The 22,689-nt window shown below is 42.5% G+C and overlaps 1 protein-coding gene across 8 annotated transcripts in view; it reads right to left on the reverse strand.

The window, feature by feature from the left end:
* LOC149256596 (superoxide dismutase [Fe], chloroplastic-like) overlaps nt 1–22,689 on the reverse strand; it is a 156,818-nt gene that overhangs the window by 59,819 nt on the left and 74,310 nt on the right. For 7 of the 8 annotated variants that reach the window (XM_089460792.1, XM_089460791.1, XM_089460795.1 and 4 more), the window contains exons 2-3: nt 21,530–21,607; nt 21,140–21,328 (exon numbers count right to left, since the gene is read on the reverse strand). In XM_089460792.1, coding sequence (XP_089316918.1) covers nt 21,140–21,328; nt 21,530–21,607 — 267 coding nt within the window. The remainder of the gene's footprint in view (nt 1–21,139; nt 21,329–21,529; nt 21,608–22,689) is intronic. The other variant, XM_089460794.1, reaches the window with a different exon arrangement.

A 22,689-nucleotide genomic window follows, 5' to 3' on the forward strand; every position in this document is an offset into this window, starting at 1 on the left:
CTTCATCAATGCTTTCGAACCCATCCTCAAAACTGAAGGTCATTAGGAACCCTTCCCTTAATATATCCCACTCCGCAATGCCATGGCGGAACTCCGTTTCCAAGTACCAATTCATGGGGATTATATCTAGAGTATGACAAAATACGTGCACCCACTCTCACTGCGGTTCTGTTCCGTAGACTTTAGTCCACTTCACCAAATGATCGCGCAGATCATTTCTCCCATCATATTTTTCAGTTAATCGCACTTTAGGACGACCAAATTGCAACCTCATCATTCTCATGTACTCGCATCCTTCATCAAAGTTGTCCTACCCCACCACCGTGCGGACGTAGCACGCAACGCCAAATCCAATGCTTCTAAGCGATGATCCTCAGGGACTTCTCTTTCAAAAGCATCCAAAAACTTATCTACATCAGTTAAACCATATAATAGGGTAAATTTCTTACCTTCGATGACACACAGCGCAGGGATTTAGTCATCATGTGACAGCGCAGCGTGGATACTTCATGCAGCCTATTCTGCCAATGCTCCAACTCCTCATCTGAATCCGGGGTACAAGAGCTTTCACGGTCCCATGTAATCGTTCCATCAGCTGTCGAATTAATCCAGTCTTGGTCTCATGCTGTAATTTTGTAGATTTGATCCAAATCATCATCATGTTCTTCATAGTCGCGGACCGATTCAGTATAGTGCGGTCCTTCTGCAGGGTCCAATGGTATTACAACGCGGAGCGATTTCCTTTTAAACGACACTGTCCGTTTTTTCAAGTTGATGACCCAATTCATATCAATAGCCCAATCAATTCCAAGGAACGTGGGGTATGGATTGTTGTCATCAACAATTTCTATCACTTCGGAATCAACCAGCGCACTCGCACCTTCTATATCTATGGTGACTCCATGTAGTCGTCATATAGGGATAATCTTCTGTTGCTTCGCCATCTTGAGTTGAATCGGAGACCATTGCAGTGCAGGTCTCCCCATTCTCTCCCATGTCTGTTTAGGCAAAACATTCGCATCAAATCCCAAATCCAAAATAATCTGGTCCATCTCATAGTCTCCTATCTCCGCAGTGAGCCTCATTTCACGCATTGTTCTTGCCTTATTTTACCAATCTTTCTAACTACGTCAGTGTTACTTGGGAGCGGGAGCGGAAGCGGGAGCGGGAGCGACCATTTTCAGAAGCTCCCGGTTTGGGAGCGAATCCCGGAGCGATTTTTTAAAAATATATATATTTTTTATATTTTTTAATTTTTGATACATATATGTCAACAAAAACATGTAGAATGATGAAATAGACATAAAAAACATAAATTGATCATTGAACCATATCACATCAATCATCTAGAAATTATAATCGTCATCAACCTTAGTAAAATAATAAATTAAAATAACATTCAATTCAATAACATTTATCATCATTGATCACCAAAGTAACAAGTTGTACTTGTAAGCCAAGTTTAACCATTACAAGAAGTAATATCGAAGATATTTCTAAGTCCTAACTTCTAACTGTTAACATGATATGAAATGTTAAAAATATAAAATGAAACATGAATAATGAGATGAAATGAAACAACTTTAGTCTTTCACAAAGCATCATATTCATAATTCACAATCATTACCAATGAGTTATAATTGCCAAGGCCCAACTTCAAACTTCAAATTTTCATTGTCACAGTGATATAATGTTTACAAAAAATATCATAATGTCATAATGATATGAAAGAGTCAAGAGTCAAGAGTCAAGGACTCAAAACTCAACACTGAACAGTTATGAAAACTAAAGTGACAAGTCTAATAGAAACTAAAAAAGACAAGTAAACTGTAAATCTACAAGTGGCCCTTGCCACGAGAGTCTCCAGGAGTATAAGTAGGTCGTGGTGGTCTTCTAGGAGTCTCCCGCCCAGACCGACGACCAGAACTAGAGCCTCCACGCGAGGGTGTCGATGGAGGTGGCGACAGCAATGGAACAAGACTCGGGCCCCGAGAACTGCTACTGGATGGTGGAGGTGGAGGTGGCATGGCTGCTGCAGCTGCTTCAGCTTCATCCCGTACAAGCTCATCTTCTAGTTCTTCCATATGTACAATGCCATCCTCCAAATTGTCGTCCTCAGGGTGATTGTCCCAAATTTTATATGTGGGATCTTCATTAGCCCGATCACAGTAATGGCTCAACAACCTCAAATTGTAGTGCACATAAACCAAGCTTTCTGCTCGGTTTTCGTTGAGCCTGTTTCTTTTCACATTATGTATATAACTGTAGGTGCTCCAACACCTCTCTGCAGAAGAAGAATTTACAACCTGTGCAAGAACTTTCAATGCCAATTTTCGCAAAAGTCCGTCGCCGCCATATGTTTCCCACCATGTGAGAGAATCAAATTTATCTTTGTCGTCCATTGCATGGAAGTTACCATACAAACCACTGCCAGTGAAGTATCTGCCTATTTCAAGGCGCACAGCTGCACATTCCTCCCTGTCAGGCACCAACTTTTCTAATGCATCCAGATATCCTTTAGTTACCTCTCGATCTAAATGGGGTTTGGTCCTAACACCACCCCCTGCTGCAGGTTTGCCCAACCAAGAATCTGAGTAGTATTTTGGCGTAAGGATATACGCCAAGCAATGTAGTGGAAGGTTAAGCCTTTTCCACCGTTCACACACACAATCGTGAATCAGATTGTACAAGTCGGGATCTCTGTTATTAACAATGTCTTTTATTTCCCCCAACATGGTATCCATTTGCTCATACACCTCGCCAATCACTGGTTTGTCTGTATCTGCAAACCGAATCATGTTATAAATTGGCTTGGTGAAATCCAATACCTGTCTCACAGTTGTCCAAAACTGCCCATCAAGAGCGGCCTCCTCCACCGTTTCAAAACCTGCAATGTCAGCTACATTTGTAGCCCTTTCCTTTAACACCTGCCAATTTGGACTTGATACCATGCTAGCTAAACCCTCTCTTACCTTCAAAAGGCGCCTGAAGGTGAGGTAATAGCTACCAAATCTAGTCCTCGCAATCTTCAGCAACTCCAATCTCGAGTGACTGCGGAAAAGGCCATGGGTATTGCTATGATTTGTAATAAATTTTATCATTTTTTTTCCTTTCTTGTACAAATCACCAATCCATTGGTATTGTTCATTTTTGTTTTTGACAATATCATGCAACAGAAGGTTCAATGTGTGAACCAAACATCCAGACCAAAATATGTTCGGGTATCTATCCTCAATAATTGCTCCCGCTGCCTTACAATTAGGAGCATTATCAGTAATGACTTGGATGACATTGTATGGGCCAATACGCTCAATTGTTTCAAGCAATGCTTCTGCAATGTTGATAGCGGTCTTGAACTTGTCTGAGTAATCATGTGCAGCTAGAAAAATGGGACCACTTCGGGACACAGCAAGAACACTTATCAATGGCTTGCCTTTTACATTTGTCCATCCATCAGATACAATGGACACCCCATTGTCAGTCCAAGAACTTGTCATTTTATTCAAAGAATGTGATATTTTTGCTTTTTCATGATCAAGGCCAACAGTTCTTGCCTTGTCATACCCAGGGCTCTTGTATCCTTTAGGGGCATCATTTATGGCAGAAACCATTTCGTGCCAATAAGGTGAGCGTAGAACATTGAATGGTATCCCATTTGCATAGAGGAACCTGTAAATTTTTGAATCCACATCATTCCTACACCCCTCATCAAGGAAATCTGATATGGTTCTACGGCGTAAAGATGATGACCTTGAGCCTCCATGTCCATATCCACTGCCTTGGGAGGATGCTGAAGGAGTTCTTTGTGAGCTTTCAAAGAAACCCCTTGATCTTTTTGCTCTGTATTGGGCGTCCTCCTCTTCCTTTATGTATTTGGCTCTATCTGCTGTTGACACCACGTTGCAAGTTTTGATTCCTATTTGTTTCTCTCCATCCCATGCCCTTTTCCCGTAAAGGTGTCTTCTAGCACGGGTGTATGAGCCTGTGTAATCAGTGTTGCAATGGGGGCAATGAAATTTAGTGGTTCCACCCCCTCTCCCTGTTTCAGCCCTCTGAACATATTTCCACAATGGAGTTTGGTCTTGTTTAGTTTTTTGACCCTCATGTTCACCCTCCTCCACATCCTCCTCACTAGGGTTTTCACCTATTTGACTTCCTCCGGCTTCTTCATCCACCTCTTCAGTTTCAGGCCCCCTCCGTTTCCTACTCTCCACCACCATAATAACCAGAAAAGGGACCAGGAAGAGGAAAATGCCAATAAAAATCCCTAGGTCCATCGTGTTTGATGTTTGTAGGGTTTGAGTCTTGAATCTGCAAATTAATTTAGTTTATTGGGATTAATTCATTTAATTTATTAATTTAATTTAAATTAATGATCTTTAAACTCAAACAGGTAAATTAAACTAACCAAACTAACTACCTAACCAACTAAACTAACTAAATGATTAAGTTACTTACCTCTGCAAGCTTGCTCCTCGCTCCTTGGCACTTGCTCCTCGCTCCTCAGCTCTGGCTCCTTGCTCCTCAGCTCTTGCTCCTTGCTCCTTTGCTCTTCCTCAGCTCTCAAGCTCAAGCTCAATCTCATTGAAATGATTTTTTTTTGGCCCATTGGGCTTATAAACCAAAAAAAATTAGTTAAATTTTTTTGTTTTTTCGGGTCCGGCGGAATTTTTTTCCGCCGAACCGCTCCCGGTTTTTTAAAATTCGCTCCCGGAGCGTTTTTTAATGCCCGGGAGCGATCGCTCCCGGGCATTAAAAAGCGCTCCGGGAGCGCGGGAGCGATCGCTCCCTGAAGCGCTCCCTCACAGACCAGGGAGCGCAAATTTTTTTACGGGAGCGCGCTCCCGAAAATCGCTCCCGTCCGGGAGCGATTTGGGGAGAGCGCTCCCGACCCGCTCCCGCCCGGAGCGCGCTTCGGGAGCGGGTTCGAAGGGGGGGGGGGCGCTCCCCCGCAACACTGAACTACTTTGTGTCCATCAGGAGCATTTTCTTTACTAGCACACTTGTTTATCAATTCCTGTAAGCCCTTCACAGCCTTACTATCACGCAGAAGTTTCATACAAGTTCCCAGAAACGTGCTGAGTACAGAAGGATTAATCTCTGTGGGCGCGCCGGTTTCCAGTAGTTTGTCCTAACTTCCTGAGGTAGATGCCTCAGTGAAGCTTTTCTTCGCCTCCATAAACGTTTCCTTTGCGCATTCTAGATCGAAGCCAACTTACTTTTCTGGGGCCTTGCGAACCCATCCATTATCTTCAGATGTTTTCCCTTGTCGTCCCCAATCGTTACTCCGCTTCTCAGCACTATATTCACATTTGGATCCTCCTCGTTGGGCTCAGCCTTCATCATTTGTAAGTTTTGTGTAGGGTGATGAGGCTGCACCTTCTTTTCCAGCATCTTGGCTATCAGCACAGGGCATTCTTCTATCGTATGGTCAAACTGAGTGCAGTACTGACATGACGGACGCGTCTAATTCTGACACTCCCGCGCGTAGTACCCTGGTGTCCCGCAATTATAGCAAATAACCTGTCCACGACCTCTACCAGGTCCTCCTCCTTGGCCTCATCTGCGCCCCTGATATCCTCCGCGCGCTCCCCCAACACCTTGATCCGGAGGCCGAGTTTCTGCTTATATTCGATAGATAGGCATTCTTTCCATCATCAATTCGTAGCTACGATAGTGACGCTCATCGTGGCCCACCAATTTGCAGAAATCACAAAACAATTGTTGTGGTGTCTACACAAGCTTTTGTAGCAAATGGCAATTATCTGTTACGTGTTTTCCAGCCACCTGACAAATAGCGCACCATAGTGCGGGTCCTGTGCTTGGTCCTGCTGGAGCTTCCTGCCTCAGGGGCATTGGTCCCTCCCTGTGATATAATTTGCAAAGATAGGGCAGTGATCTTTATCATGCCCCTGGCTCTTACACTTGAGGCACCAAACTTCCTCGCGCACCTCCGGCCTAGCCTCTTTTTTTTTCCAAGCTTAGCCTCTTTTTTTTCAAACTGCGAGTGAATTTGTTGAACTCCCAAAGACACATCCTGAATAAGCGTTTCATGCAATATCATCGCAATTTCCAGGGCTTCCGCCTAAGTTACTATCTTCTGTCGTGATAAAGCGATCCTCAAGTGGGGCAGGAGCGAGGCTATAAACCACTCGCGGTGCTAACTATCTATGAGGTGCATATTAGCTTCGCGGATCACACACTTCAATCTTTGATCTAACTCCCAAGGCATTTCACCAGCCTTCATCGTGATTTCCTTGAATCCAACTACTGATTGCGAGTCAGACTTAGGCTTACTGAATTCCTTGTTCAAAGCAGCCTTAGTGTCTGCTAATGATGCCAAAGGATTATCAATGCAGTACTTGACATACCATGTCAGCGTGCGGTCCTGCAAAGCAGTAACCAACTGCACCTTCTTCATATTATCATCTGTAACTTGTTGTGCTGTCCACACAGCCTCCACAACAAACCAAAATTGATCCACATCCTCACTCCATATACCCTTGAAAACTGGCAACTTCATCGTATTCGACATGTTGAACGACGGTGGTGGTGGTGGCGATGTGGGTGAAGTTGTGTGTTGTGGAGGTGGAGTGGATGGATGATGAGTTCGCGGAAAACCCTGTCTTATCAGTTGTACAACACTCCGCGATGAAGCCTGTACCATTCCTTCGTCGTCGCTCGAAGGAGGCCCAATCAACGAGCTATATTCAGGACCTTTTTGCCCTCGATCTCTGAAAAGCTTTCCACTTTGCGTAGCTCCAAACATCAAGGCAACGGCATAACCCGTTTTTCACATAACAGCATCTTAATCCAGGTATTCAAAGATCTTAAATCCTTACCTCATGGTCCTTTGAAGAAGCGTCGCTCTGCTTAGCTGTAGCTAACTGAGGTATAAACCGTGAATTCTATCACAAATCCCCTAAGTCGATCGAGCCAATGGTCAACAGCGCGTGCAATCTTATCTTCAGAAGCTTCCAACCTCCGCACTAGTTTCGGAGTCCACACTATTAGACCGTCAAGTCTCCACCTTCCCTGGTCGTCTACCAGTTTAGTTATCCACTCGTATAAATCGATTGGGAAGGTGCAGAAGAAAATTGTGTATTTCTGTGTACAAATATTTGGCCAACCACTGTTCTTTTGACAGGCGCGGATTTCTGTTTTCCAACGCCGCAAATTCGTGAATCTTCCTATCTAACCACTTCTTAATTTCCTTTTTGTCGGATTCAAGTGATGCGACATCACACATCTCTTTATGCAGATTCTGATCCCAGCAACAGAATCATTTGTTGGCTTAGTGGGTCCTGACCCAAGTTCAGAGTTAGTTGTGCCAAACAAAACCCTACACTATCGGCCCTTTCAGCATCAACCTGCATAGCACGGACTGAAGTCTCACCCGAAGCAGTATGGGGGGATGCTAGAATCAAGTTCCCGCATCCAGAGATCAGTGTGATGTCCTTTTTATGTCCTAGATCTGCCTTCACGCAGATCTCTAAGCCCTTAGGACTTGGCGTTGTAGTTTCTTTCAAATGGCCTAGACCTACGTGAAGGTCTACGATCGGCTTCTATGGACCCTTAACAAATAGGTTATCTAATTACATGCATCATAGACTAGCATTAGATCGGAATCCACACAGATTTGCTCAAGTGCTAAATAAACTTAACAAAAAGTATTATAACCTTCGCATAAATACTTAACATGCATTGCGTTCTATTAATAAGACTTATCCACTAGATTCGCACATAAATACATCATTATTTCATAAAGACATTATTTCATCACAACACATATCGCAACATAAACAACATATAAAACATATGAATTTCTCCAATAGTCTTCTTTATTGATCTTCAGTACAATGTTATAGACTCAAAACTTCCCTGTGGACTCAGCTGCAGGGGTCCGCGCACTTAGCTGCAGACACTACTCTAGGCCTCTACGCACTCAGCTGCAAAGCTTTTTCCTCCTCTAAGACTTACTTCTCTGCACTAACTCCCTAGGGCTCCATTCGTCGTACCCATAGACAAACAACATATAGCTGCCTTAGACTCTCTAAGACACACCTATTTATACAATCCTATGGTCCGCGACCAAGAGTAGATCTCCAAAAAGACTCAATCTTTTACATAAACGAGGGTAAAAATCCTCTTTGACTCCTATCTACATACGTGCTCTGCATCCACAATTCGCTGAGACTTTACATCTTTTTGTCAAAATTTACATCAAAACTTGGGTTTTTAACCCAAAACTAACCCAGGGGACCCCATCCCAACACCTACTAAAGAGCAACCCACATTCCTTCCCAATCCAGCAATCTCTCTCTGCCCAAGATACTCTGGACAAGCACTTGCCATTCTTCTAAGACTGAGTTTAGGGCCAGCCTCACTATCTCAGTAGGCTGAGGTGTTGACCCCATAGCTGCCAACGAGTCTCGAATCTCCTGAAGCTGCGTAAGGAACGGATCAATGCGTTCCCCCTTCTGCATCTGCATGGATCTCATCTTCTGTTCCAAGTACATCTTCCGCTGCTCGAAAGATCCCCCATATAGCGTCGACAAGGCATCCCACATCTCCTTGGCAGTGTTTCTGACAACGATGTGGCAGACTATATCTTAAAATTGGCAACTAGGGCCAAAATCCATGTGGGTCACCTTATTTATGGCTTCTGGTATTTTTTCTAGATTTCTCTCATCGAGAGGTGTAGGATTGATCTAAAGATCATCCGATTCCGATAAGTATTTATGGAAATATGAATTTATTTTGATTATGGACAAATTGTCAAGGTCAGCCAACAAACTAATGTAGGCTCAGAAGCCCAACTATCACGTCTATTCACCCTCAACGTTTGCATATAAATACAAGGAGCCTCCTCCTCATTTGAACAACTCATTCACTCATCTTCTCTCTCTCTCCCCTACGCATAAAAGGAGCCTCTCTCTCTCAAACGTGTGGTTGAAAGGAAGACGTCCTAGGGCAAGGAAGATGCAGAAAGGACGCTAGGGCAACAGGTCATCTCTTTGACCAGCGTTGACCATCCAGAAGTGCGGATTGGGTGTGCTTGCCTCTCCTATGCAGGCCGCAATTTTTGGCAGGAAAACCGAGGTGATCTGACCTCTGGTTTGACCGATGTTGACTGCCCTAGTTTAGGGCTACAAGTTGACTTCAGAAATCTGCAAATTGATTGTACTTTTGGGGATGTTCAAGGGTTGTTTCTTTAGGTTGTTCAAGGACAAGTTGACCGAAAATTGACCAAGCATTTTAGAGGTCAATTTCAACTAGTTTGACCAAGTTTGACTTCGTTGATCTAGGGTTTGCTGCTACTGATATAAAATTACAGAATTCAGATTTTGTACTATTTCTCTCTGCTGAACTATTGAAGATAAAGGAAGATTTGATCAAAGGGTTTCCCCGCATTGGGGTTTGTCCCTGGCTAGCTGCCACATCTTGTGTCTCTTGTCTTGGCTTGTTTTTTGTTGATCATTTAATGTTCTATCTGCACTTTACTTAATGTATATGTGATTGCTAATCTGTGGGTAATAAGAAGAAAAATAAGTAAACTGCTCTAAGCATAGAACATACCATAATTTAACATAGTATCAAAGCTGAGGTGAAGACAAAGCCCAAGCAAGAGCAAGAGCAAGAGCAATCACCAAAGAGAAGGTTGGCAAGGCTATCTTAAAGATATCATGGGATCCTCAACACACTTTCCTACTGAAGACAAACTCCATGAGAAGTCTAACTATCATGGATGGAAGATGTCTCTCGATCTAACATTAGAAGAACAGGAAGTGTTGGACCATGTAAGAGGCGGAATTGTTGAGCCTCCATCAAATGCATCCGCCACTACTAGGAACAAATGGACCAAGGGAGAAGTCAAAGCAAGGAATATCATCTGGGACTTTATCAACAAGCACTTGGTGGCCATGTTTCCGAGCTGAACACCTCCAAGGAAATTTACGATACACCGGTGAGTTTATTTATATTTAATGATGCAAATCATGTCTTTTTTCTTAGAAATAAGCTGAAGGAAATTAAGAAGGGCAGAGATGAGAGTACGCAAGCATATTTCTTAAGGAACACCGAGATCAAGAACGGTCTCCTATCTATTGGGGAAGTAATTCTTGACAGGGAAATGACACTCACAACTCTTGGAGTACTGCCATCTGAATGGTATATATTCAGGGCTACTCTTCTCAACAATAACGTAATTCTTGGATTTGAGGAATTAATGGCCAAATGCATTCAAGAAGAAACGAGGATGGAAGAGCAAGAAATGCCCATACTTAAAGGTCATCCTTCTGCCTTTTCTTCTCATACTAAAAGAAGAAACAATTCTGGGGCTAAATTCAAAGGAAATGCTGGACCAAAGGGTGGAAGAAAAGGACAATGTTACAATTGCAATAAAACGGGTCACTATGCAAGGGAGTGCCCTGATAAGAGGGACTCACATAGGGACGATGAACAAAATCCCTCTCAAAGCAATCAAAGGAATGGCAGGTCAAATGGTAGAGTTAAAATAAGTGTCGAAAATCAAGGAAGAGGACAACCATTCAAGAAGGCAAGAAATTCCAGGTATGAATCTAACACTGTTAACAATAAGCAAGATAAATATTATCTACCAGCTGCTCTATCTACTACCGCTCCCCCGGACTCGCTGGGAAATTGGCTTATTGATAGTGGTGCCTCAAGGCACTTCACTGGTTACAAAGAAGCTCTCTATAATCTGATAGAGAAGGAAACCAATCTGGAAATTGTTCTTGGAGATAATTCAAAATATCCCATGAAAGGCATAGGAAATGTCACTCTTCAATTGAATCAGGGTAATACCATCCACTTACAAGATGTATTATATGTACCTGATCTCAAAAAGATCCTGGTGTCCATTTCGACAATGGAAGACAAAGGCTACAAGATGGCCTTCAGGATGGCAAGGTACATGTATGGAAAAAGAACTTTAAAGATGCTTTTACTCTTGGGTTTCGAGTTGATTCATTATATCAGGTCGTAGGTAGTCCGCTGGGTGTCATGTCTTGTGACACATCTCTTCAGTCCGAACTATGGCATCGGGGGTTTGCTCACCTTCATTATAAAGCTCTACCCAATGTAAAAAAATGGTGACTGGGATGCCCGAGTTCAGATTAGAGCAAGAAGGTGTATGTCCAAGATGTGCCGAAGGAAAGCTCAAAAGGGGACCATTCCCCTCAAGCCAAAGCAAGACCTCCAACATATTGCAGTTGGTTCACTCAGACATATCCGATATGATGCCTGTGAACTCCTTGGGAGGATATTTATATTACCTCACTTTTACAGATGATTGTTCTCGCAAGACTTGGATATACTTCTTAAAAAAGAAGGATGAAGTGTTCTCCTGGTTTCAGCACTTCAAAGCCTTGATCGAGAATCAAACAGAAAAGAAGATAAAGACCTTAAGGACTAATAATGGGACTGAATATGAATCCAATGAGTTTCATGACTTTTGCAAAGAGGTTAGCATTAAGAGGGAGACTACTACACCATATACTCCTAAGCAGAATGGTGTGGCGGAAAGGAAGAATCGTACAATTGTGGAAGTTGTCCATGCTATGCTCCATGATCAAAGACTTCTGAAGTTTCTATGGGCCGAAGCTACACATACCGCCATATATGTACAAAAACTGATGCCCTCATCAAGCATTGGGTTCCAAGACTCCCGAAGAAATGTTCACCGGTAAAAAAACCTGATGTATCTCATTTTAGAATTTTTGGAAGCCCTGTATATTTTCATGTGCCTAAAGAGAAAAGGAATAAATTGGGTGCATCTAGAAAGAAAGGAATCTTTGTGGGCTATAGCGAAAATACTAAGGGCTATAGAATCTATGTAGCTGGTCAAAGGGAAGTCGAGATTAGTCATGATGTCACCTTTGACGAAGATATGGCTCTTAGCAAAGTAGACAATCTTCCTACTTTAAGGGGATCTAAAGAAGCTGACACCGGGGAACCGAAGGAAAAGGAAGATGAGACAATGACCGATGTGGAAGAACCTATGGATCCTATTGATCCTCCTCCGCAAGAGCCTTCCTCTTCTAGGTAGAGGCCTTCATAGCTTAGGGGGACACTTGATGATGCTGAAGGACACATTGCACCCCAAGGAACCTTCTGTGAAAGTAAGAAGCCAAACAGGTATCCAGTATACCTGACCATCATGAGCACAATCATCCAAAATGAGCCTTCGTCATTCACAGATGTCGTCAAGCATCAAGTATGGAAGGATGCTATGACCGAGGAATATGAGTCCATTATGAAAAATGATGTTTCGAATGTGGTCCCCATACCCCAACACAAAGCAGTTGTCACTTCAAAATGGCTTTACAAGATAAAGCATGCAGTTGATGGAAGTGCAGAAAAGTATAAGGCTAGTTTTGACGCTCGTGGCTTCTCCCAGAAGGAAGGTATAGACTATGACGAGATATTTGCACATGTTGCCCAATATACCACCATCCGCTCGATCATAGCCCTTGCTGCTTCGCAAGGATGGAACCTACATCAAATGGATGTCAAGACTATGTTCTTACATGGTTCGATCAAAGAGGAGGTCTATGTGGAGCAACCCGAAGGATTTGAGATTTATGATCAAGAATCTCATGTGTGCAGGTTGAAGAAGGCCCTCTATGGGCTAAAGCAAGCACCCCGAGCATGGTATGAGAGGATCGATAGCTACTTGATGAAGCTGGGATTCACTAGGAGTGAAGCCGACCCTAACCTTTACTTTAAGGTTATAGATGACAAGCCTCTCATACTAGTGCTATATGTTGACGACCTCTTTCTAACAGGTACAGACCCTCTCATTCACGAATGTAAGAGGGAGCTGGCTTCTAAGTTCGAGATGAAAGACCTAGGACTTATGCACTATTTCCTAGGACTGGAAGTCTGGCAGAAACCAGGGGAGATTTTCCTATCTCAAGGAAAATATGTGGTGAAGATATTGGAGAGATTCGGCATGGTGGACTACAAGCTCGTAACTACCCTGATGGAGCTTGACTTCAAGAAGTTAAGCGGTAGTGCTACCGGACCTGTTTTACGAAATGCTACCGAGTATCGTCAACTCATCATAGCATTAATGTTCTTGGTGAACTCCCGTCCGGATATATGCTTTGCAGTCAACACATTGATTCAACATATGGTTGAGCCTCACCACTCACATTGGATTGGTGCCAAGAATCTGTTGAGATATCTTCATGGCACAATCACTCATGGGTTGAGATACGCTACCGGAGATGTGAGACTACTTAGGTATACTGATGCTAATTGGACAGGCAGTGTGGTGGACCAAAAGAGCACTTCCAAGTGCTGTTTCTCTTTGGGATCTGCCTCGATATCTTGGATGAGCAGGAAGCAGAAGTCGGTGGCTTTGAGCAACCCCAAGGCAGAGTACATTGCTGCTAGCATGGCCTCTTGTGAGGCAATCTGGTTGTGAAAGCCCTACAGTGAGCTGTTTGGATTTACATTCGATACCACCGTGATCCTGTGTGACAACCAAAGCGAGATCCGTTTATCAGAGAATCCTGTATTTCATGATCGCTCCAAGCATATCAATATCAAGTACCACTATATTCGAAATATGGTGCAGTGAGGAGCAATAAGGCTCCAACATATCGGTACAAATGAACAGGTCGCCGATTTTTTAACAAAGCCCCTAGGAAAGTTCAAATTCCTGACTTTTCGAGAACGACTTGGTGTGATTCAGAGACCCTCTTATGAGGGTCGAGTATGATGTATTGAGCTCTGGGAGCTCCGGGGGGGCACGAGCTACTTCTTGGAGCAACATGTGACCACAGTGCAACTCACCATCCCCTGGTGGTGCACTATGTACAGGGTAAAGGTTCAACCTTCCCCTGTGACACCCCGTGGCGACTGTGGAACAGGATGATTAGTTCTCCTGCGGGCCAGGATGATTCGTTCTCCATGGCGACTGTGGAACAGGATGATTAGTTCTCTTGTAGACCAGGATGATTAGTTCTTTGTGGCATCCACTGGACAACATCATTCGTTCTCCTGTGGACAAGATGATTAGTTCTCCTATCGAGGCATCCAACCCATGCAGTCTGGGACTCATGGGAAGTACCTCTCATCTTATCAATGAGCAGGGAAATAAGGATAGGGACCATAGTAGTACTATCGATGGGCACATCGTTGTATCTACCGTACTCCCTATACTAGGATGACCTCCATTGATCTGGGATCAATGATACTGATCTGGGATCAGTGAGAGTGGTTCACACTCTGAGACTGACTTCAGGTCAGTGGAGGATGGTATGATACATCCTCGATCATTTCTTCTTCTTCATAGTTCGAGCAGAGCAAAGCAGAGGAGAGTGGGGTCAAGCTATACAGGACAGTGCATTTGATGGATGGATAGCAGCGATGGTCTAACGGATTGCAGATGAAGTTCTCTCTAGTTGAGAGGGAGTGTTAAAATTGGAAACTAGGGCCAAACTCCATGTGGATCACCTCATTTATGGCCTCTGGTATTTTTCCTAGATTCCTCTCATCAAGAGGTGTAGGATTGATCTAAAGATCATCCGATTCCGATAAGTATTTATGGAGATATGAATTTATTTTGATTATGGACAAATTGTCAAGGTCGGCCAACAAACTTATGTAGGCTCAGAAGCCCAACAGTCACATCTATTCACCCTCAATGTTTGCATATAAATACAAGGAGCCTCCTCCTCATTTGAACAACTCATTCACTCATCTTCTCTTTCTCTCTCCTACGCATAAAAGGAGCCTCTCTCTATCTCACACGTGTGGCTGAAAGGAAGACGTCCTAGGGAAAGGAAGACACAGAAAGAAGGACGCTAGGGTAGCAGGTCATCTCTTTGACCAGTGTTGACCAAGCGTTGACCATCCAGAAGTGCGGATTGGGTGTGGTTGCCTCCCCTAGGCAGGCCGCAATTTTTGGCACAAAAACCGAGGTGATCTGACCTCTAGTTTGACCGATGTTGACTGCCCTAGTTTAGCGCTGCAAGTTGACTTCAGAAATCTGCAAATTGATTGTACTTTTGGGGCTGTTCAAGCGCTGTTTCTTTAGGCTGTTCGAGGACAAGTTGACCAGAAATTGACCAAGCATTTTAGAGGTCAATTTCAACTAGTTTGACGGTGACCAAGTTTGACTTTGCTGATCTAGGGTTTGCTGCTGCTGATATGAAATTACAGAATTCAGATTTTCTATTATTTCTCTATGCTGAACTATTGAAGATAAAAAAAGATTTGATCAAAGGGTTTCCCCGCATTAGGGTTTGTCCCTGGCTAGCCGCCACATCTTGTGTCTCTTGTCTTGGCTTGTTTTTTGTTGATCATTTAATGTTCTATCTGCAATTTACTTAATGTATATGTGATTGCTAATCTGTGGGTAATAAGATGAAAAATAAGTAAACTGCTCTAAGCATAGAACATACCATAATTTAACACTATACGATCATTCACTCCATCGAGGATTATTCTCTGTCTTCGCCATTTCTCCCTTGTATTTCTTGAGTGGATCTGGATCTGCAGGCTCGGCTACCACGTTGTCGACGTAGACTTTGAGAAAATGCTCATCCAGAAGGCATGATATCCTTGCCTTCGAGATCACATAGTTGGATGCCCCATCCAACCTATCCTGATCTCTCAGTCCACTGGCTGCCATCTCTGCCAAACGAAATGTCGAATGACCTCCTCTCTCCTGCTGCTGCTCAGCAAGTGAGAATTCAAACTCCTCGGCCGGAAGTCCTCTGAGGAAGAATTCCCTTAACCATGTCTCTCTCTTCCCTCTAACGTCTTTCTCCCTAGCAACTTCTTGCAGAAAACTACATCCCACTAGAAACCCCTCTTCGCTGAATCTTTTGCTACGCTACTCCCTTTGCCGCTAACAAATCTCGATCTAGAAATCCTACCTCTCTGTTGACTCACTCAGAGAGAGATTTACCATGAACATCTTTCCCTCCTGACCTGGTTGTGCAAACCCTCAGGGGATTCAAATTGTTGCCTCTATTGGAATTTCGAACTCCCATTCTCCTTCAGTGTTGGGCTCTTCCGGCACTGCTCTCTTGTTCCACCTGCAGCTCTGATACCATGTCTCGGTTACCCGATTCCTACTGCAGCAACGGATGTTAATTCTTCTAATTGTTAATTCGATTAAACAATTTACTTGCTATGTGCTACGGAAAATATCAAATTAAATACATTACAACCTACACAAATAAAAACTGTGGAAACTAAATGTAGTGCAGGAGAGAAATAATCATCACACATATCTACACAGTTATTTTTGGACAAATATCCCCGGAAAAACCCAGTGTGGGAAAGCCGGTGCAATAGCTGAGGGTTTGTATTATTAAGCAGTAGTAATCTGAGTACAAATCTATGGATGCTTTAGAACTAGCAATCCATGCAGAGAAAATAACTGACAAACGTCTAGTGAGAAAATTCTCACTTCCACTGGAAATCTGACACTAACCTTAGTTCGAGATAAGTTGCCTCTATGCTACCTCTATGTCAGCTTATGCAGTCCTACCGTCTACGTCAGCCTGTTGGGACCAACGTCTCTCTCTCCTGTTGTTGATCAGCTGCTACTCTGGGCAATCAATTTTCTAGCTCTCTGGGCTCCCACTCTAGCTCCTGCCTTTGAAACTCTACCTCTCCTCCACAAATACAGATCTCCCTCTGATGCTCTACGTTGCCTCTCTATGGAGTACATTGTCTCTCTGTTATACACTCCCCGGATCGGGAATACTTCCTTCGGTCTACTATCCATGGCCCTCTCTAAATGTAAGAAATCACTTCGAATTTCTCTCTGGCCACTGCTACGCTGCTCTCTTCAGAAATCCGATCACTGATCTCTTACTCGATGTGTTTTCCAAATGCCCATCAAGCCTCCTCTTATAATCCTCCACTTGAGAACCAACGGCCCAAATTAGATTCTAATCAATGGCTCAGATCATTTTGGCTTGATCCTCGTCTTCTTCTAGAAGTTTCACCCACAGTTTGATTAATACCCTTTAATTATTTTAACTTCCTAAGTTTAGATTTAGGCACCCATTAACGGTAAGTTTCGCTGGGTGAAACCCACGAGATGGAGGTTCAAATCTCATTGAGTATATGGCCTGTTGTGTCTTGGCTAGAAGAGTAGGCGACCCCCGAGCAGACGTCTCGGCTCTTGTTGAGGCATAAGTTAATTGCTATTGTGTGTGGCTTGCAGGCTGTTACACCTACCCTAGGTTTATAGTGGCAGCCAATTGGATTTGATCCTGGGCCTGTTCAGGATAACTCTCACCAGTTATCGATTATCCTAGATTAAAAATATATATATATATATAATTATTTTAATAAAACTGTATCCGGGTCGAATTTGTCAAAACGATTTCTGGGTATTGTGGAATACATGTGTCCAAGCCTCCCTGCAAATTTTGAGGCTTAGAGCACATCCAGTGCTACCAGAAATCAACAAGTCGTTTTCACACCATGCCTATACAATTTGAGCGACAACACTGGTGAAAGAGGGGATTTTCCGTTCCAAATTCAAAAATGGCCACAGTTAGGCTTAGAGATCAAGATAGGTTGGAGAGAGCCTCCAACTATGTCAACTGGAAGGCTAGGATGTCCTTACTGTTAGATGAACTTGGCTTGAAGACCTATGCAGATAATGTTGTGGTAATACAAAATGATGCAGATCAATTGAAAGAGTACAGGAAAGAGATGGCAAAGGCGAAGCAGATGATCCAGGATGGAGTCCAAGACCATATAGTCTTGCATATATCGGCCAAGAATATGGCCAAGGAGATGTGGGATGCTCTCGCTCAGCTATATCAGAATCCTTCCGAGCAGCGGAAGATGTTCCTGCAAGAGAAGTTGAGAAACATCAGGATGCAGAAGGGTGAAGGCATAGATCCCTTCCTCACCAGAATTTAGGAAATCTGGGATTAGCTTGTAGCCATTGGGGAGGCACCTCAACCTACAAAGCTTGTACGTTTGCCACTAAATAGTGTCTTAGAGGAGTGGAAATTCTTTGTCCAAAGCATCTTGGGACAAGACACATTACCTAGGTGGGACAAGATGTGCTTAGACCTGCAACAATAGGAGATGAGGCAAGGTGTAGTAAAGAGCTCCATCAACAGAAGCAGCAGCAAGGGTTCAAAGGGTTCGAAAGAGGAGAATGTGGCCCTTGCACCAAAGGGCCCCAGTCAAAGACAGGAGAACAAGAAGAAAAAGAAGGACCTATCTAAGGTCAAGTGCTTCAGGTGTGACGAGTTTAACCACTATAGTACTTAGTGTCCTCAAAGGAAGAAGAGAAGCAAAACCAGGCAACAGCATCCGTAGAGATAGACAAATTGTCCTCCGGGTTGGAGGAATACTTTGCCATGTTTGTAGCTACACCTCCAGGAGTGAGGTGGGGTGATATGGAGTTATAGTCCCATAGCAGCGCAGAAGATTAGGCAGGCTCCATTAAGGTGTCTTCCTCATGGATCATCACCTTGCTATGGGGGCCCATAGTGTTCAATAGCAGGATGGATCAGTGTTAATTGATGCATTCAAATCCCTAAGTGATAATTGCAGACTAGTTGTAGTCAGGTGTTGAGGAGCGCAGGTGCAGTATTGACAATAGAGCAAGTGGCTCAGTGCAGAGTTAGCAACAGCGCAAATTCTTTAGTGGACAGTGCAGAGGCTAGCAGCAGTGAGATGCTCAGGAGACAAATGCAGTATGAGACATAGTTGATTCAGTATTTCAGATGTTTCTCAATTGCAGTAGCAACAACAACATATGAGAGGGAGTTGTAGTGCAGATGCAGAGTTGGCAGCAGTATAGCAGTGTCAGCGACAACACAAATGCAACATCTGAGTTGTGCAGCGGTTGGTGGGCAGTGGCAAGAAAGTCACAATGGCCAAACATCAGGAGCATGTACAGAGGGTGACATGGAGACAGGGTGTTGAAGGAGTTTAGCACTAGAACACCTTCCTCGCTAAGAGGGAATGTTAGTTTTTTTGCATCAGAGGTGTTCTAGTCTCCAGACTTTGTGGAAAGGCTAAAACACAGGAGTTCTCTATAACCCAAAAATCGTTTCTGGAAATTCCACCTAGAAATGTCTCAATTAGATTATTAACAAATTTTGTAAATATTATCTAAGTCTAAACTTAGGAAAACTGGTTAATTAATCAGTATTAATTAAGAAATGTGAGAATTCTCTAGAAACTCACACAGATGGACTAGAAAATAATCTCAGCCATTGGTTAAGATTTAATCTTGGCCGTTGGAGTCCCTCAATGAGATTATAAGAAGAATTTGATGGGTAGATGGAGGAACACACTTATGACACTTGAGATTGATTTCCTTGGGTAGTTTGATTTTTCCAGAGAGTTGCAGCATTCTGTCGAAAGAGCTTGACACAGAGAGGGGATGCAAAGACAGAGGGGTAGAAACAGTGAGTCCGAAGGAAGTTTTCCCATTCCGGAGAGTCGGAAAGAGGCCGAGATTTTCTCCAAGAGGCTGCGCAGAGGCAGCACAGAGCCTCAAGAGGGCAATTTGATCCAACTTAAGAGGAGCTCGTTCTTAGTTCCAGGGAAAGGAATATTTTCCAAAGTGCCAAAGAGAGTTTCTCAATCAGCAGCAGGCAAGACAGCTAGATTGGCAACTGATTCAGGGAAAGCGTGTGAGGCAAAGCGGGGCCTGCACAAAGCTAGTTGGATGGCTATCTTTTCAGAGATAGTTAGGTGTCAGGATTGCTCGAAGAGAGGGTAATTTCCCTCGGAGAATTTTTGCCAATATTTCTCTTGAATAGATTCGCCAGTTTGGCAATATTTATTGCACTCATAATTTCTCACTACTACTTAATAATAAAAAGTTAAAAACCCTCAGTTCTTGCACCAGTTTTCCAAAGTTGGGTTTTTTCGAGGACTTTTGTCCAAAAATAACAGTGACATAATTTTTTATGTGTGCGTCAATGTTTTCTCAATGTCTAGTTTATCTTCCACAATATTTTTATTTGTGAAGATTGTAGTGTGATTAATTTGTTGTTGTCGTAGCAATAAACTGCTAAATTAAGTAATAGTTAGAAGAATTAATTCCAGTTGCTACAATAGAATTTCATTAGTAAAAGTTTCACACAATCAACAAATGTGGACCCGAATGGAAAATATGTGAAAAGGGATTATAATGAGCAGAGGGGAGTGATGTATGTGGTGTCGAGATACGGCAACACAACCAAAATCGGGGTTTCCCATGTAGTGGCATTCCTAAAGCTAGTAGCCAATAGAGGAGATCCCACAGGACTAAGATACAAAGTTAGCCACCAAATTGGACAAGGGGACAAGGGTACAAACCAAGCCCATTATTTCCGCCAAATCCCCCCACTAATCCATCTCCAGTAGTGTCCATGATAAGTAAGCAAAAATACACAACTACATAATGAAAAGCCATACCTTTGGGGTTGGAAGGCCCACCTTCAAACATATGATCATAACAGATGGGCAAGGAATCATAATGGCTGGCTCAGGTGGCGGAGATAGTGGCACATCGAGCTATCTGGTGGTTGCAAGGGGCTGCCGGCTGAGGACCATCTAGGAGAAAATTTTCTCCTATGGGTGTCACCCACGGTTGGTGGGTAACAGTGGGTAATAATCTCATCTGAGTATTGGAAACTTATCAAGCTTTCCTATCTATTTATATAACAATGGCTATTTTTCTGTACAATTAGAAAAAATGTCCTCATTGACATTAGTTGTTATGCTAATTACTATTTTCATTTGCATTTGATGTTATGAGTGCAAACTTGAAATTTAATGACGATATAAAATTGAGAACATGCATCGCATTGTATCACTCTCAAACACAATGTGGGCACATGTGATGTTGTACAGAACATTGGCTAAATCATCCGAGACTTTCCAATTTATTAACTGATATAGACTCTATATAGTATATGCAGATATCAGACATGATGTAAGGTATGACCAAGTTCAGACTCGCCAATATCCTCATTCCAATGTTTTTAACCTAAAAAAATAACAGCTATTAGGAACAGAAACTTTTTATATGTGAATTAAAGTCACTAAATGATAGAGGCTAGTGTGCGACTCCCTCATACAAACAAATGGAAAATGTAAGTGTTATGAAATTAGTATGCACCTGAGCAGCATTGTTAAATACTGGAAGAGGATCACCGTTGTTATATGTTTTCTTAATAATGTCTTCTAAGGTACACTCTTCCAGCTCTGTATCCTTAATCTGATTGTTACAGTTATCAACATAAGCTTGATGATGCTTGCCCCAGTGGAAAGACAAAGTCTGTTTGCTCATATGTGGTTCTAATGCATCCTGTCAATTAACACAAATGGCATTCAGCATGATTCATGCACAAGTACAAATGTTCACTGAATTCAAAACCCTCATGAAAGGAATGAAAACAGTGACAAGACAATTTATTTCTATGTCATGGAAGATTATGGCAACAAACTGCAATGTTGAGATTTGATATAAGTTGTGCATGCATCCTACTTATTCAATGGAGTAACTTACAAAATCATAGGGAGGAGGATTCAAATTAAGAAGTGCAACTGTTGGTGGAGCACTTCGAAACTTGGGAACTGCTACTTTCTGCCATCCAAAATATCTCTCAGATTAAATACAACATAAAATTTAAAAGATGAAACAAAGTAACTTAAAATCATGAAGAAAAAGGGAATGAAATATACAAACACCAGCAATCATTCTTGAAACTGTGCAAGCTTGTTCAGGCATATAGATAAATACATTAAGACGTATAAACTATGCATCTGTTTCTGTAGGAGCTGTTGTTTATGAATGAAAACAGATACAAAGTTGTCCAAGTATAGAATTACTTCTTATGTAAAACATCATTTTATTGTTGTCCAACTCTAGTCCAGGATGGTCTGTCGTCTATCTTGCCTGTCCATGTGGTACTATATTTGCATGAATTAGGAAAAGTAATTCAAATAAAATAGCCATATAACAGTAAAGCCCTCCCCCTCACCCGCACACAAGCCAACAACTGGGGAGTCAACTCACTAGTAGAGCGTGTGAAACTAGGAATAAGATGTAATAACAACACAATTACAATATAAACTTGCATGATTGTCACAATTCTGACAAAACACAGACTGACAAAATATGTTACAAAAGAAGTATGCTCAAAACTCTCTCGTAGAGACACTATTTGTTTTGCAGTATAAATTTTCTCCTGACTCTAAAGTAACCAATGGAATTCACGCTTGACACATACTAGTAAAACTACGTCACCTCCAAAGCTCTGCCTTGCAGTTAGTATTGTGCTTTTTAATATTTATTGTCCCTGTATTCTTCAACTAACCAAATTTAAGGCAACTTTAACCGCAAAAGGTGCCCTGGTGCCTCTCTGCTGTTCCCATACTGCCTTTCGTTGTAAGAAATTAGAATAATCTCCATGTTATGCATTTTCACTGTCACTGTCAGATTGACTCCTAACGTAACTGAAGATCTCAAATTTGACTAGTAGATTTATTGCTTCAATCTATTTTTACTGCTTTTGTCTACAGTGTTTCCAGCAATTATTGACTGGATTAATAAAAACCTGGTAAGCTTCTAGCTCGTACAACACCAACAAAATCAGGTGGAAGAATAAATCTGGTAAAACCTAAACCAAAAGCTACTGTTGTGGTAAACTTATTCAATTTTTTTTA

The sequence above is a fragment of the Pinus tabuliformis genome, chromosome 7 (assembly GCF_031772625.1).
Source record: "Pinus tabuliformis cultivar Carrire ecotype Pingquan chromosome 7, CPIR1, whole genome shotgun sequence".
NCBI classification, from domain to species: Eukaryota; Viridiplantae; Streptophyta; class Pinopsida; order Pinales; family Pinaceae; genus Pinus; species Pinus tabuliformis.